This window comes from Physeter macrocephalus, chromosome 18 (genome assembly GCF_002837175.3).
Source record: "Physeter macrocephalus isolate SW-GA chromosome 18, ASM283717v5, whole genome shotgun sequence".
Lineage (NCBI taxonomy): Eukaryota > Metazoa > Chordata > Mammalia > Artiodactyla > Physeteridae > Physeter > Physeter macrocephalus.
Window position 1 is genome coordinate 78,799,437 of NC_041231.1, and position 17,131 is coordinate 78,816,567.

Consider the following 17,131-nt stretch of genomic DNA (forward strand, 5'->3'; position numbering starts at 1 on the left):
GCAGGCTCAGCGGCCATGGCTCACGGGCCCAGCCGCTCCGCGGCATGTGGGATCTTCCCGGACCGGGGCATGAACCCGTGTCCCTTGCATCGGCAGGCGGACTCTCAACCACTGCGCCACCAGGGAAGCCCTCCTTCTCCTTTTGACATATTGCCTTAGCTTTCATCTCTGAGCATGAGGCTGAATAAGAGAGGGTCGTGCCCATCCCCTTGGGAAGGCCTGGCCTCCAGCCTGGGCCCACCGTGACCTGGGGCTGAGGGCAGGACGGGGGAAGAGGTGAAGGAAGGAAGGGCCTGGGATGGAAACGGTTGGCTTGGAATAATAAATGCACACGCTGGCTTCTGAATGCGGCTTGCCACATCCTGGGGAATCTGGAGAAACGCTCCACCCCTGCCCCCACCACAGAAGTTGGCTTTCACGAGTCTGCAGGAAAAAGCACAGGGGGCTTTGATAGTAAGGGGCTTGTTAGGTCTGGGCTAACAGCCCTCCCAGGCCGCTCTGACTCCTTTCAAATACTTTCCTATTTTAGGGCAAGGAAGTTCATAAAAGCAAAGACTGGAGGTGATGGAGTGGGGAGAGGCAAGGGAGAAAGAAGTAGTTGATGGAGGACAGCTTATCACCAGGCACCCGGCGACCTCTGGAGGATCCATCAGGCCTGGGACACATGCCCCACCCTGGGTGCAGGGGACAGATAAAGCAAGATGGCTTCGAGCCCCCGAAGGAGACCTGGCCTCTTCTGGAACTCCCAACTAAAGCTCAGGATAACCGAGTCCCTGAACGCAGAAGATGCTTAAAAGTCCATACGCTTCCTTACACTGAAACATGATGTGCTGTCCCTCGCGCTGATTCCTCCAACTGCCAGAAGAGGGCAGCACATACTTCTACATTACCGGGAAAGCTGCACTGCCCCATCCAAAGGGTGGGTACCATGGAATCTGGGGGAGGATTCATGAAATGAATAGCATAAGCAGTAATAACCATCACCTACTGGCGCCTACTATCTGAAGTGCTTTAATGCATTCATTCGTTTAATTAACATGACAATGCAAAAAAGGACACTATACTAGAGATGAGAAAGATGAGAGGCATAGAAATTAAGAGAATTTGCTATTGTAGCCCTGGACTGCCTAAGACAGAGCTCAGCAAATTATAGTCCAACGGCCAAATCCAGCCTACTGCCTATTTTTGCACTGCCCTGAAGCTACGAATGGTTTTTTTTTTTTCATAATGGCTGTACCAATTTGCATTACCACCAACAGTGTATAAGGGTTCTCTCTTCTCCACATCCTTGCCAACAACCTTGTCTTTTTTGTTTCAATAACAGACATTCTAACGTGTGAGATATCTCATTGTGATTTTGATTTTCCTGATTACTAGCCATGTGGAGCACTTTTTTTTTTTTTTTTTTTTTGCGGTACGCGGGTCTCACCGCTGTGGCCCCTCCCGTTGCAGAGCACAGGCTCCGGACGCGCAGGCTCAGCGGCCATGGCTCACGGGCCCAGCCACTCCGCGGCATGTGGGATCTTCCCGGACCGGGGCACGAACCCCTGTCCCCTGCATCGGCAGGCGGACTCGCAACCACTGCGCCACCAGGGAAGCCCGAGCACTTTTTTTTTTTTAACATCTTTATTGGAGTATAACTGTTTTACAATGGTGTGTTAGTTTCTGCTTTACAACAATGTTAATCAGTTATAAATATACATGTTCCCATATCTCCTACGAATGGTTTTTACATCTTGGGATGGTTGAGAAAAAGTCAAAAGGGAATAATACTTTGTGATCCCTGAAAATCACAAAGTGATTTTTTTCACAAATTTGAATTTGTGAAATTCAAATTTCAGTGCCATAAATGAAGTTGTATCAGAGCACAGCCACGCCCATTGCTTTACGTATTGTCCGTGGCCACTTTATTCTTCCAGCAGCAGAGTTGAGCAGTGGCCACATCCTGCAGAGCCTGAAAAGTCTAAAAGTTTGCCAAACCCTGAGCTAAGAGATAAGCACTACTTGTTTCCAGGCAGGAGAGACAAAGGGATATGGGGTTAGGACAGCCATCCCAGAGGGATCTGGAAGCAATATTGACCTCAATTCGCTTTCCTTCCAACAGGGTAGCTCAAGGTCAAGCAGAAGGGAGGGTTTGACATTTCACTCTTAGCCTCTAGGAAGTAATGGAATGTTAGATTTAAAAAGGGCTATGGGAATTGCCTTCCATATTTCATCGAGACTAAGATGTACATTTTTTCACATTTGACATCTTTGAAATCAGACTAAGTCTCACCATGAAAATCTTAGCGTTTAAGTGAAAGCATTTTTGTTTACTTGAAGGCACTTTTTGTTTCTTAGTGGTACTTAAAATAAGGGTCTTAGAATAGTCGACCACTTAGGTTAGGCAAAGGTCCAACCTCTGGAGGTCCAGTCTCTTTTTGTACCCTTCCATTGATGGGACCCTCTCTTCTTTAGTTGATGGCCCATTCTGCAGATTTAATTGTAAACTTCTTAATATTGAGCTGAAGTCTTGTGATCCTCAATTTTCTGTACGTCCAATGGGGATTGTCTTGTTTAATATATGTACTTAAGGGGTCTTACAAACTTATTATTATTTTTTGTTTTTGTTTTTTGGTTTTTTTTGTGTTTTTTTTTTTTTGTGGTACGCGGGCCTTTCACTGTTGTGGCCTCTCCCGTTGCGGAGCACAGGCTCCGGACGCGCAGGCTCAGCGGCCATGGCTCACGGGCCCAGCCGCTCCGCGGCATGTGGGATCTTCCCGGACCGGGGCACGAACCCGTGTCCCCTGCATCGGCAGGCGGACTCTCAACCACTGCGCCACCAGGGAAGCCCCTTACAGATCTTATTAAAAGGGAGTGAGGGGCATGTGCTAGGGAAGAGGCACTTTGACGCAGAGGTAAGCAGGAGCAGAGCTGAATGCAGGAGGAGTCTGTGCGTTGGTCTGATGGAGCCAGGCAGGCTGCGGGCAGGGGTGAGCTCATGCGGACATGAGCCTTGGAGAACGTGGCAGGGCAAGAAAGATCGCCAGTGCTACAGGCAGATTCTTTTTCTACTAGCATCCTCCCGGAGCATGGCCCACTTCGGGGGTCACCTCTTAGAAGAGAAGACAGGAGTGATTTGAAGATTCGGGCCAGAATGGGGGAAGGAGACAAGGAAGGAGTAAGGAACCCAGCTGTGGCTGGTTGGCTCAAGCTGCCTCTCCTGAGGGCTCCGGGAGATGCTGGGGCGAGAGAAGAAGGATGAGAGTAATTGATATTGTGTTGATAACTACCATGTAGGCCTTCAGTCACATGTCATCCAGAGAGAATGACCAGCCCAATGATGAGATGAGCTCACCAAGGTTTCTAGATACCCTGAGGGTCTTCTTCAGGATACGTGGCTGTGACTATCAGTTTTCTCAGAATAAACCCAGGGCGCCTGCTACCTGCTTCCAGGTCCCAGGAAGTGAAGCCACTGACACAAGCCTCAGGAAGGGAGGAAACCTTGACCCTTATTTGGAAACAGAACCAAGACTGCTCAGAGAAGCTCATGGCTAATGGAGACTCATTTGTCTGGTCAAGGATCTGGGGCCAGGAGGTGGCAGGAAATGTGATGCACTTGCCTCCCCCCGCCCACACACAGTGGTAGCCAGGTGTGGATTTGGACTGGGGATCAAAAAGCCAGGTGCTTTTCATTTGGAGACATATGTCCTGGATTTTCTGGGACAGTACTGATTTCTTATAATTTGATTATTTTCAATGAAGGCAATTTGTTCGACATGCGATTTTTCAGTTTGGAAAATATGGCCACTGCACTTACAACTAATAAAGGTCAACAGCTAGAGAGACAACTCAGTGCAAGCATGGGACTCTAAACACATAGCACTGGGGCCAGCACATCATGGGTGTCCAAGGAAGGGGCTTTAGGACTTTATTTAGGAAGTTAGAAGTATCTTACTAGGGCAAATATTTTAGCAGGAGTATGTTAGGATATCCCAGTGTCTTCCATAGGTAGAACACAGCACAGGGGCCCATCAGTCATAATAAAAAGAGACAGGCATGATCCAGCAATTCCACTTCTGGGTATTTATCCAAAGAAACAAAAACACTAAAAATTCCACTTCTGGCTATTTATCCAAAGAAACAAAAACACTAACTTAAAAAGATATCTGCACTCCCACGTATACTGCAGCGTGATTTACAATAGCCAAGACATGGACACAACCTAGGTGTCCATCAATGGATGAACGGATAAAGAAAATGTGATATATATAAAGATACACACACACACACACACACACACACACACACACACACACACACACACTCTCCACCAGGGGAGGCAGAGACAGAAAGATACACACACACACACACACACACACACACACACACACACACACACACACTCTCCACCAGGGGAGGCAGAGACAGAAAGATACACACACACACACACACACACACACACACACACACACACACACACACTCTCCACCAGGGGAGGCAGAGACAGAAAGATACACACACACACACACACACACACACACACACACACACACACACACACTCTCCACCAGGGGAGGCAGAGACAGAAAGATACACACACACACACACACACACACACACACACACACACACACACACACTCTCCACCAGGGGAGGCAGAGACAGAAAGATACACACACACACACACACACACACACACACACACACACACACACACACTCTCCACCAGGGGAGGCAGAGACAGAAAGATACACACACACACACACACACACACACACACACACACACACACACACACTCTCCACCAGGGGAGGCAGAGACAGAAAGATACACACACACACACACACACACACACACACACACACACACACACACACTCTCCACCAGGGGAGGCAGAGACAGAAAGATACACACACACACACACACACACACACACACACACACACACACACACACTCTCCACCAGGGGAGGCAGAGACAGAAAGATACACACACACACACACACACACACACACACACACACACACACACACACTCTCCACCAGGGGAGGCAGAGACAGAAAGATACACACACACACACACACACACACACACACACACACACACACACACACTCTCCACCAGGGGAGGCAGAGACAGAAAGATACACACACACACACACACACACACACACACACACACACACACACACACTCTCCACCAGGGGAGGCAGAGACAGAAAGATACACACACACACACACACACACACACACACACACACACACACACACACTCTCCACCAGGGGAGGCAGAGACAGAAAGATACACACACACACACACACACACACACACACACACTCTCCACCAGGGGAGGCAGAGACAGAAAGATACACACACACACACACACACACACACACACACACACACACACACGCTGGAATATTATTCAGCCATAAAAGGAGGAAATCTTGTCATGTGCAACAACATGGATGGACCTAGAAGGCATTATGCTAAGTGAAATGAGTCAGAGAAAGACAAATACTGTATGATCTCACTTATATGTGGAATCTAAAAAGAAAACAAACAAAAAACAGAGCTCATAGATAACAGAGAACAGATTGGTGGTTGCCTAAGGCAGGGGCTGGGTAGCAAGCAAAACGGGGGAAGGGAGTCAAAAGCTATAAACTTCCAGTTATACAATACATAAGCCCTGCGAATGTACTGTACAACATGGCGACTATAGTTAATAATATACCGTACTGCATATTTGAAAGCTGCTAAAAGAGTAGATCTTCAAAGTTCTCATCACAAGAAAAAAATGTTGTAACTGTGTGTGGTGATGGATGTTAACTTGACTTACTGTGGTGATCATTTTGCAATGAATACAAATATTGAATGATTATGTTGTCTACCTGAAACTAATACAAGGTTATGTGTCAATTTTTAAAAAAGGGAGGGGGAGGGCTAAATTGGGAGTTCAGGATTAACAAGTACACACTACTATATATAAAGTAGCTAACAAGGACCTACAGAGAGCTATATTCAACATCTTCTAATAACCTATAATGGAAAAGAATCTGAAAAAGAATAGATATATATACATATATATCTATGAATCACTTTGCTGTACACCAGACACTAACACAACATTGTAAATCAACTATACTAAAAATAAATTAATAAATAAACTAATTAATTAGTTAATTAATTAATTAAATGCCTGTTGGATTTAGCCCCACGTGCACCACCGATGACACTTACGAAGGTTGGTCTAGGCCATCCTTGATTAGGTTGCATGGAAACTGAATAAATGGAGATACAGAGTGTGGATTTAAGAATCTGTCTATGGGGGACTTCCCTGGTGGTCCAATGGTTAAGACTTCGCCTTCCAGTGCAGGGGGTGAGGGTTTGATCCCTGTTCGGAGAGCTAAGATCCACATGCCTCGTGGCCAAAAAGCCAAAACAGAAAACAGAAGGAGTATTGTAACAAATTCAATAAAGACTTTAAAATTCGTCCACACCAAAAAAAAAAAAAAAAAGAAACTTAAAAAAAAAAAACACTCTGTCTGTGAAGGAGATTAAAAAAGACAGAGAGAGCAACAGGCCTAGGCAAGCTGCCCCTAGTCTTGGAAATAACAGAAAGGAGGCAGTAAAGTTGGTGACACAGGCCTGAGGCTGCAGGGAGCTCTCATGGGTCTCTAGAGAAGATGACGAGGAAAAAGAAGAAGATGGATGTCAGGTGTAGTGAGGGCTGAAGAGGAGACGGGAGGGGAGGGGTGCAGCCAAAGGGCGGGGTGAAGACGGAGAAGTCATACTGGCATGAAGTCAGCGGGCCTGGGCTCCAAGGGAACAGGAAGGGGAGTCACAGGAGGGAATGGACAAAGAAGATGACAATAACAGCTCCTCTATGACTATGGCTCAAGCCCCAATTCAGGAATACTTGTCATTCTCCTGGGAGGCTGGTTTGCTTTCATCTTGACCAGGGTCTCGTGGTCTGCCTTCTGTGTTCAGCACCGGGGCTCTGGGAGCTGCCTTTCCTGTCTTGCTCGCCCTGAGCTCGTTTTATGACCTGCCTTGTTTTTCTTTCTCACCTCCTTCTAGGGTATGTTGCTTTGCAGAGCTTTACATGTCCCTGTGAGTGGCTATAAAGCCGTTCTGGGACAAGTGGAGTATACATTTTAAAATTAGAAAGAAAGCCCCCAAGACCGACGCATACGGAGGCGGAAATAAGAGAGAAAGCCAGACTTGCGGGGGAATGAGATGAGGGAATTTCGAGGGAGCGTTGAAAGACCAAAATCATCCGATTTAGGAAAAACACCACTTAGCACAGAAGTAGGTGGTACAGGCAGCCTGTGTCAGATGTGTGAAAAAGGAATACGCAAATGTAGGAAGGAAAAGTCACGAGGCTGCATATGATCTATGGATTAGATACAAACAGAGGGGTTTGGGACTTTTTAGACCTCTTAGCAGGGGAAGAGAGTCCCGTGGACATGGGCTTGTGCAAAGGATAAAGGAACGCTGTTGGAAAACGGGGGAAAGTACATGAGAATGAGACACAAGCCAAAAATGAGATGGTCACGTGGGCAGGGATATGAACTATACCTAGGGACACGTGATAGGGCTGGAGGAATTAAAAACGGACTTTAAAAATAGTGAATAAGAATAGAGAACTAAAAACACACACGAGATCCATTTGTTAACTGCCTGGACCCTGCAGTAGGTACAAAAAGTGAAATAAACCAGTAGAATGGATAGGATTGAAGCAGAAGGAAAAAGAGAGGTTGGGGGAAAAGAAAGTAAAACATAGTAATTTATGCCCGGATTAGAATAAATAGCTAAAATGAGTTTCTTGAAAGCCGAGGGGTTTGGCAGAGGTTTTTAAGAGTCTGTTCAAACAGCAGCTTGAGGGTAAAAAATGCAAAATACAAGATGGATATTCAGAGAGACAAGCCCAGGTCCTCTTACAAGATGACACAGAAGAGTGGGAGTGACAAGGTAAAGTAGGGTGTCCAAGAAACCCCTCGAGGGAAGGGATACACCAAACTGACATCCCAGCGGGCAGAGGGCTGAGCAAGTTGTGGGGTTGGGAAGAGGGGGGGGCCGCAACTGCTGAGTCTGGGGGCTGCTGCCCGGTCTTGGGTCGCCTGGGGTCTGTATGCCATGGTGGCATCTCCGAGGAAGGTGAACGGAGAAGTGCCAGGATGGGTACTCGCAGAGAGAGAGGGAGGACATTAGAGACGGGGCCACCAGCATGGCTGAAAGTGGCCTCCGCCAAGCAGAGGCAGGATGCAGGATGCAGGGCAGAGCTGAGCACGGCTAACTCCAAGCTTGTTACCGGACATGCCAAAGGTGGGATGGATGATGCTTGCGCCCTCCCCACCATCCTTCTGCTTCAGAACTCTGTAAACCTTCAAGACTCAACAAATGACACAACCTTTCCTTGCAAGATTGAAACACGAGTGTGCGGGGCCTAGGGCAGGGACGCCTGCAGCCAAATCTAAATGCAGGTCTGCTCTCTCCCATCTCCAAGACGCCCTTCCTCGGGCCATGTGGTTTCCTGGTCTCTCGCTGCACCTCCGAGTTCCAAGGGAGAAGGGCCTGTGCTCCTGGTCAGCCTGACTCTCCTGTTGAGTAGGGGCTGAGTTATGGGCCGATGCAGATGAGAGAATCAGTCGGAGAAGGATGCCTGAGGTCAAGTCCAGAAAGCTGAACACAAAAGGCAAAGCCTCCCATGACCTGGGCAGTGTCTTATATCATAGATCAATCTTTTTCGTAAAGTTTTTCTTCCTCATCTTCACGATCCCCCCAACCCCCTGCCCCCTTCCTCACTTGCTAGTCCTTCTTAATCTTCCTCCCTGGCTCTGCCCCCTCAGATCCCACAGCTGTGGGTGATCCTTGGGTGTCATCCCTAGAGCTCTTCGACCTCACGAACTCCCCTGGGTATCAAAAATCCACAGATACTCAAGTCCCTTTTATAAAGTGGCAGAGGACAGTCAGCCCTCTGAATCTGCAGATTCTGCATCCATGGACCAAGGGAGCAACTGTATACTTTGGAGAGGAGGAAAATGCACCAAGAAAATGGGAAACAAAATTAAACAAGTAGAAAAGAGACTAAGTGAGTGGGAGATTTGGAAGTGCTGGTTAGGGGTCAAAAAGTAAGAGCTGAAGCAGCAGTTTCTGACGTCAATATTCGTGTTCGTCTCATTTTTGCTCTAGTAATAATCAAAGTTAACATTTAAAGAGCATTTATGATGTATCAGGCAGTGTGCTAAAGGATTTACATGCATTAACTGTCTGCATGACAAACCTTGGGTATGCTATTAATGGCCTTATTTGTCAGATTGATGAAATTGAAAGCATTAAGTATGTTTTACAGATGCAGAAACGGAGGCTCAGAGAGAAGTCTCTCAGGCAATGTGGTACAGCTATAAGTGGCAGATCTAGGACTCAAACCCAGGTCAGTAACTGCATGTTTGTATGTTTCACAGGCCCCTGTCGATGGTTAGTTTATCGAGGACAATGATGTTGTCTCATTTGTCTTGGCAAGTCCAGAACACAGCCCGGTGCCTGGCACACAAGAAACACCCTTTAAACATTAGCTCAGACTTGGATCCACTTCGTGTAATCTGTGTTTGTTGAATGAATAAACGAATGACTGAATGTACTAACTAACGGACAACTCCCTTGGGTGCTGGCTGTGGATGGCTCCTCCAGGATGGGGTCTTGAGTTCCAGTAGCTGGGGTCTTTTTTGAGGATTTGTGAACAACAGGGAAATTTTGAATGGTGGTTTCTGTATCCACCATGGGAGTGGAGAATTGATGCATCATGTAGAACCAGGTCACAGTGTGGGGTGTTTTCACGCTTTGTTGTTGAAAGGGCAGAAAAGGACCAAGAAGATAGTCAGTGTGTTGGGGGGCTGGGTGGAGGGTGCTGGGGTATTATGTGGAGGGAGGGCTCTGCTCAAGAGAAAACAAAAATTGAAAACACAAAAGGGACAGTCAGAAGAAAGGACGTTGGAAAAACAAACGCAGAGCTGAAGATGCAGAAGGCTGTCAGGGGAAGCCTGGGGGCTGATGTTGATGGCCTTGCAGAGACCTGTGAGTACAGAGCTCGGACAAAGCAGAGACAGCGTGTGGATGGTCTCACGGGCCAGCGGCTGGGTGGGGTGGGGCCACGGTGCCAGCCCTCCAAGCCCAGCGCGAGAAGGATGCTGCTCTCTGTGCAAGGAGGGGCCCACCGGAGCTCCGGGTGCTGGCTGGCTGAGCCTAAGAACTTGTGGAGCCAGCTGACCAGCTGACCATGACTGAGGGTGTGGGCTTGGGGAAGAAAAGTGAAGGGGGCGGGAGGGGAAGCTAGTCACACTGAAGGAAGAACTTGGTGTCTTGTTAAAAGGCAGGAGAGAACAGCACAGAGGACTGTGATCTGGGGGACAGGCAACTGGGGACAAGAGAAACGCTGGCGCTTTGAAGTGTGCAAATGCGTTTTAGGGGAGAAGGAGTCACAAGCGCAAAACCCATCATAGAGGAAAAACAGGGTGAAACAGAAGAAGCGGAAACAATGAAAATTGGAGAGTGTTCAGTTTATGAGAGACTGATACGTGATGTTCAGTGGTTGCTTTGGCTTTGGGGGCAGGAGAACTGTAAATACGGCTCCTATGTAAATACCACTCACAACCTGAGAAGTCTGGAAGGCTCGGCTAAGACAATCTTTCTGCTGGCGCTTCAACGACTATGAAGGAAGATATTTGCGGCTGAAAGGACGCTGGATGTGGAATCTGAAAAACTGGAGTTGAGAGCCAGCTTAGCCCCTGGGGGCGAGGAAAGCCACTGTCGTCCCACTGCTTCTGTGTCTGCAGCAGGGCAAGGGCAGGGGTTGCCTTTCACACGATCGATGGCTGTGAGGGCTGCATTAGCCACCTAGGGCTTCCACCACAAAGGACCACAAACCGGGTGGCTTAAAACAACAGAAATCTCTCCTCTCCCACTTCTGGAGACCAGAAATCCAAGCCAAGGTGTCACAGGGCTACGTACCCTCCCAAGGCTCTGGGGGGATGCTTCCTTGCCTCTTTCAGCTTCTGGTGGCCCCACGCGGTCCTTGGCTTGTGGCTGCAGCACTGTAATCTCTGCTCTGTCTTCACATGCCCCCACCCCCATCTCTGTGGGTCCTCTTTTCTTCTTCTGAGGACACCAGTCATTGGATTTAGGGACCACACTAAATCAGTATCATCTCATCTCGAGACCGTTACCTAATTACATCTGCAAAGACTCTATTTCCAAATAAGGTCACATTCTGAGGTCCCAGGTGGATACAGACTGTGGGATAATACTCAACACACCACAGGCTGCAAACAGCAATGAAGCAAAAGCACTGAGTAAATTTAAAAGATTTCCCTCATGCTTCTCCTTTTTCTTGTCCCTAAAAGGCCACTCTCCCTGTAGCGCCTCTTCAGGCCCCTCTAATGACTGCCTTGCCCACAGGATAAAATCCAGCCCCCCAGCTGGCACTGCAGACTCCAGATGCTTCTCTGGTCTCTGTCACTGGAGTTTTCTCACCCTCCCCACGTCTTCCATCCTATGTTCCCAGCCAACTGACTCCCCCTGGATCTTTACCACCCAGTTGAAACCACCTCAGGAAATTTTCTCAAATGACCCAAAGGTGTAGCCTTCCTACTCTTGAACCCCTTTGGCAGGTACTCTTTCCTCCTCTCATAGGGCAGATAATCAGCTCCTCAGACTCCCTTTGATGAAGCCACCATTTACCTCTTGTCTTGTTATTTTTGTGAACTTAAGCCTTTTCTTCTGTACCAGTCAGGCCTTGAAGACTGGGTGTCTTTTTCTAGTTCTTTTTCTAGAATCTAGCTCTGTGCCTGGCACGACCCAGGTCCACAGCAGCTGTTACTGAATCGTTTACTTCCCACCACACCACTGTTCCTGCCAAAAGTTCATCCTGGCTGCCTTTCCTGGTCACTTTGGTCCAAAGAGATGCCCTTCTCTTCTGAGCTCCTGCAGCAGTTAGCTCCAAGGTGGTCCAGACAAATGGACCACCTTGTTTCAGGATCCATTGTATGTTCATCTGATATACATTCAGTTCCTTGTTCATTCATGAAGACTCAAGAAGTGCTGTTCAACCAGTCACCATTCATTCACTCCCTCATTCGTGAAGTTTTCGTGATTCCTTTGCTCTGCCTGGCTCAGCACTGGGCTCCATCCTCCTGTTCGGAGGGCAAGCAAACTTCCTCATCCTTCTTCCTTCTCCTCACAGGAACGAACACTGTTCTAAAGTTACACACGCTCAGTGTGACAGTTCTATTCAAATTGCTTCAGCTCGTGCTTAAAGGACCAAGTCAAATGAGGGACTAAAAGTGCTATCAGCTTAAATGAGGAGCTCAAACCCCTCTGAGAAGACACCACAGGAGAACCAAGTCTGAGTTCTATGGTCAGTGCTAGAGATGAAGGGCCGGGTGGAGGATGAGCCAGGCTTGGAGAAGAGGCTTCCCAGCACCTTCTGCACTTGCCGTGGGGCGGAATGCAGAGGGCCGGGCTCTGCCTTGAGCATTTACCACCATGGTGACTGCCCTGTCCCACCATGGGCTCTGGTCAACCCCCTGAGAAGCCTTTCAGGGACCAGAAGGAAGCTGCAATGTGTTGTTCCAAACAGGACTTCCTGTGAGCGCAGCAGGGTCATTAACTGGGGACAAACAGACAGTAGTACAGCTGAGGCAGGACCCTTCTGTGCAATGTATCATGATGTGCCCTAAGGCAGGCTCAGAACACAAACTGCATCCCTCCTCCAATTCCACAGAGAGGCTCACTGGCCGTTTCTCCTGCACTGGCCAGAAAGCAAGATCTACCACCCACTCTCCTGCATCAAGAGGGCCTCAGGGTGGGTGAATAAAAGCATTGATTCCAGGTGCTTCTCTGGTCTGAGTGTCTGAAGATGCCCTGGGCAGGGGACAGTGCCACCAGGGGCTCTGGGTAGAAGGGAAGCACTTACCAGCGTTGTTCTGCTGCTTTGTGTTTTTGATGTAGGCGGAGAACTTGGAGAAGATGTCAATGCCCGCTGTGTTGGATTCCCGGTGCTTCGCAGCCAGTTTGGGGTACCTGGAATGCAAGACCAGTGTTCTAGGGTCAGTGAGAACTAGGAGGTCCTTTAAGGGACAGCCCCTTCCCATCAGCTCATGATGAGCAACACTCTTGTTTCTAGCAGGATCTACAAATCTTTTGGTGTTTTTCCAACCCATCCTCTAGGGAGGGTGGGCACTTGCATCTCTAGTGCAATGACAGAGGAAACTAGAGTCCAGTGAGGTGTGGAGAACTGCCCGGGAACGCAGTCTGTGGGCAGACAAGCAGAGCACCACTCAGAGGGTCCAGGGTGTATTCTCTTCCTGGGACCACCAACGATGAGGCAGCAATGCCCGGGCCTTAGTCAAAATTCTCAGTGAGTTCTCCTCTGCATCAGGTGGGGTCCCAGACTTTTCCCCAACCCATGTTAAAATAACTATCCACTGCCAGGCCTGCGATTATAATCCTAGCTTCACGGAGCTAATTCTGGGAGCAAGGAGGTGCTAGGCACCTTGGCACTGAGGCCTCGAAATCATCTCTTGAAAGGAATGCTACCCACGGTCCTCTTCTGAAATATTCTTCTTATTTGTGTGCAGGAATAAGATGCAGAAACTACCAGGCTACGTCAGTGGGACAAGCATTTACAATTGTTTTATTTCTAGGCGTGGAGATATATTTGCAATGACCCAGCGCCTCTCCCTCATGCATTCTTTCATTTTGAAGCCAGAAGAATACAAGAGGCAAACTGGGGTTAGGGTTCTTTCCTACTGGCCTTGAGACCAAACGAGGCAAACTTGCTTTGACCCCACTGGCACCATCAAAACAAGCCATTCTAATTTTCAAAAAATGTTATTTCACAAACATTTTACATGGATGGCCAGGCAAGGGTGGGAGGAGACGGGGGACAGTTGCTTGGCCATCATTATCACCAAGTATGTGGACCTTTGTGATCTCTGGGTGAATAGTGTGGACTGCAAACTATTTGGCTACTTCACGTTTAAAATGCAAAATCCTTTTTTTTTTTTTTGATTTAATGTTTTAAATAACTTGAACCAAAATGCCTGTAACAAGTATTTGTGTTCTTTCATTTTGTGGCTTCTCCGCTGACCATTAGCTAGGACCGCCCACTCTTGGGCCACATTAGGTGGCTGTTAAATTTCAGATACTGCCATTGGACGAGTCCACGGAAGGTCACTGGGTCCAGCCCTCTGCCAAGAGTCAGATACAGAGGCATTATCGTCCTCATTTTATGGGGAAGCAACTGGAGACCAGAGAGGTTAAATGGCTATTTGAGGGCTCATGGGTAATAAATAGTGGAGGAACCCTGAGAACCCAGTTTTGGGGCGCTGAAGCAGTGATCCTCCCACTTTATCACATCACTTCTCCAATATCAGCAAAAGCTAACTTGTACTGTGTCCACTACGTGCCAGACACTGTTCTAACCCCTTCGCAGTTTCATCATTTCCTCCTCACAATTTCACTGGTATTGTCATTAGCCTCATTTCCCACAGAAGACAGACGAGACACAGAGAAGCTAAGCAATTCGTCTAAGTTCACGTGGCCAGGTGGCAGACCCAGGAGCCCAACCCAGGCAGTTTCACTCTGGAAGCCCAGATCTTAAGTTCCGTGTCTTGTGGCCTCTCACCGACTCTGCTGTTTACCCTCCGAGCTCCCAAACATCCCCTGGAGCTGGGCTGAGCACCATGGAGGAACTCCCCTCAACCACCAGGAGGGGGCGCTCCGCACAGGTTCTGCACACACATTTTCCTGAATACCCTGGGAATCATCAATTCATCTGCTCTGACTTGGGGTACAAAGCAATTGTTCCTGCAGGATGCTAGGTTAATCTTCCAAGACAAGGGAATTTAGGATCATCCATCCCTATTTTGGCTTTCTCACATAGAATTAGGCATGCTCTTAACATGGAATGTCTTAAATTATTTTAATATATACCAAGTGCTCCTTGTTTTTGCTAGATAAGGTAATAATGTAAAGAGAGAAGGGCCTAGATAATGCATTTTTCCTTTGGGTTTGTTGGGGTTTTTTAAATTTATGCCATCATTTGATCAGACTTCCACTAATCTGACCATTTCTTCATGGCCAGTGTGGGCCAAACATGATTTGGGTGGTAGCAAATCCAAGACAGGCAAAAAAGGGCCATGTGTTCAGGGAGACCATGCGAGTGCCGTCCTGTTTTCTAAGCACTATGATTCATTGAGATTTGACTTTATAGCATAATGTCCCACTTGAAGACTGTCCTTGTGGGAAAAGTGTGTCTTCAAATATTAATCTTACAGAGTTTGGTAACTAGATTTGGGGCAGCTACTGTACAGGATGTTAAGTGTTTTTATTTTAGCTCCATATTTACACTGCATTTTAAATATGCAAATAAGTGGGTTCCAGGGTACATTTTGCTTCTCTAAAAGGCTAACAAATAGTACTTCATTTATAGAAACATCTTTGAAATAAGATTGTGATGTCATCTGGTGACAGTCAAAGAGATGGGCAATTTCTCTAACTCAAGGGTGAGCAAATGACGGCCTATGGGCCAAATCCAGCTCAACATTTGTTTATGTACCTCCCATGAGCTAAGAATACTTTGTATACTTTTAAATAATTGAAAAAAATCAAGAAAAGTATATTATTTTGTGACATGTGAAAATAATATGAAATTCAAATTTCAGCATTCACAAATAGAACACAGACACATCCATTTACTTACATATTGTCTATGGCTGCTTTTACTCTACTAAGACTATATGGCCACAAAGTCAAAAATGCTCCCTGGCTCTTTCCAGGAAAGTTGGCCAACCCCTGCTCTCAATAATGAAAATTTCTCCCCACTCTGTTTTTAAGATATCTTATTTCAGATTGCATTCATTTTAGATATGCACTTAAGCTTCATTCTGGGAAGTAAAACAGTTGGCCACTCATCAAAACAATTTTTTTTTGTAAATAGTAGCAAAAAAAAAAAAAAGATACGATTGCAGATGGAAATGCTCTGATTGGCTTAGAGTCCCAAAAGACGTCTCACTGACTAACCATAGGCCACCACGCCCCTGAACAAAAGGACTCCATGCAACTCAACTAAACCAACATGCAGTAAGCACCTACCAGGAGCCAAGCCCTGTCCCTGGCATTGGGGATACACTGGAGAAAAAGAGAAACAGTCATCTCGTCCTCATGCGGTGACCTCTGCTGATTCCAGGGGCTCTTCTGGCAGCCTGAGTGTTGACCCTCCGTTTTCAAATAAGCTGAAAAGTGGAAGGATGTCCCCTCTCTCCCTTCTCTGTTATTCCTGCTTCCTCACCTCACCAAACCCTCACAGGAGAAGCAGATTAATGCTTCTGACTTTTCTGCTCCTGAACTGTGTGCTTGCCTTGTCTTGTCCCTGCCACTTCAACAAATGATCCTTGGAGGTGGATGGGGTCTGGCTTATTCATAAAAAGACAAGCACTGGGATCTGTGGATTTAAGACCTAAGCTCACCAATTGTTTTTATGATTACACCTGGGAGACAGTCACAAACGAGGCACTGACCTCTCTAGCTCTTCAAGCTGCCATATAATGAGCTCTGACTCTACGTCAGGCACTAGGTTAAGCAGTATCATCTTCAATAATAGTCCCTCGAGATCAACATGACGGTGCTCAGTTTATAGATGTGAGAATTAAAGATTAGAGAGGGAATGAGTAATTTATATGCAGCAGAGACCACACATGCTCATTAAATACCCATGTGCCTCTCTGCATTTCCCAGCTCCTCCCTCTCAGATAGGTTGGGGTCATGTGACTGGATTCTGACCAATAGTATGGGAGGAGAAGTGATGTAACCACTCATAACCCTGGGCTTTAAAAATATTTTGCATCATCCTTCCCCTCCCTCCTTCCCTGCTGAAGGAGTCTTGGAAGAAATGTATTTCAAAGCTACAAAATGGAAGAGGGCCACACTACCCACTCAGACTCTGCATGAGTGAGAAATAAATCTGTATTCTGTTAAGCTACTGAGATTTTGTGGTCAATTTGTTACTTCGCTGTAGCACAACCTGGTGGTTCAGATTAGAACCCAAGGCATTCTGACTCCAAAGCCCATACAGTAAGTGCCCTACATA

General features: G+C 47.2%; 1 protein-coding gene across 1 annotated transcript in view; it reads right to left on the reverse strand.

The window, feature by feature from the left end:
• The window catches only part of CLIC5 (chloride intracellular channel 5), a 111,801-nt gene that overhangs the window by 29,712 nt on the left and 64,958 nt on the right, over nt 1-17,131 (reverse strand). Inside the window, exon 4 of the mRNA XM_024122014.3 lies at nt 12,956-13,062. Within this exon, the coding sequence (XP_023977782.1) occupies nt 12,956-13,062 (107 nt within the window). The remainder of the gene's footprint in view (nt 1-12,955; nt 13,063-17,131) is intronic.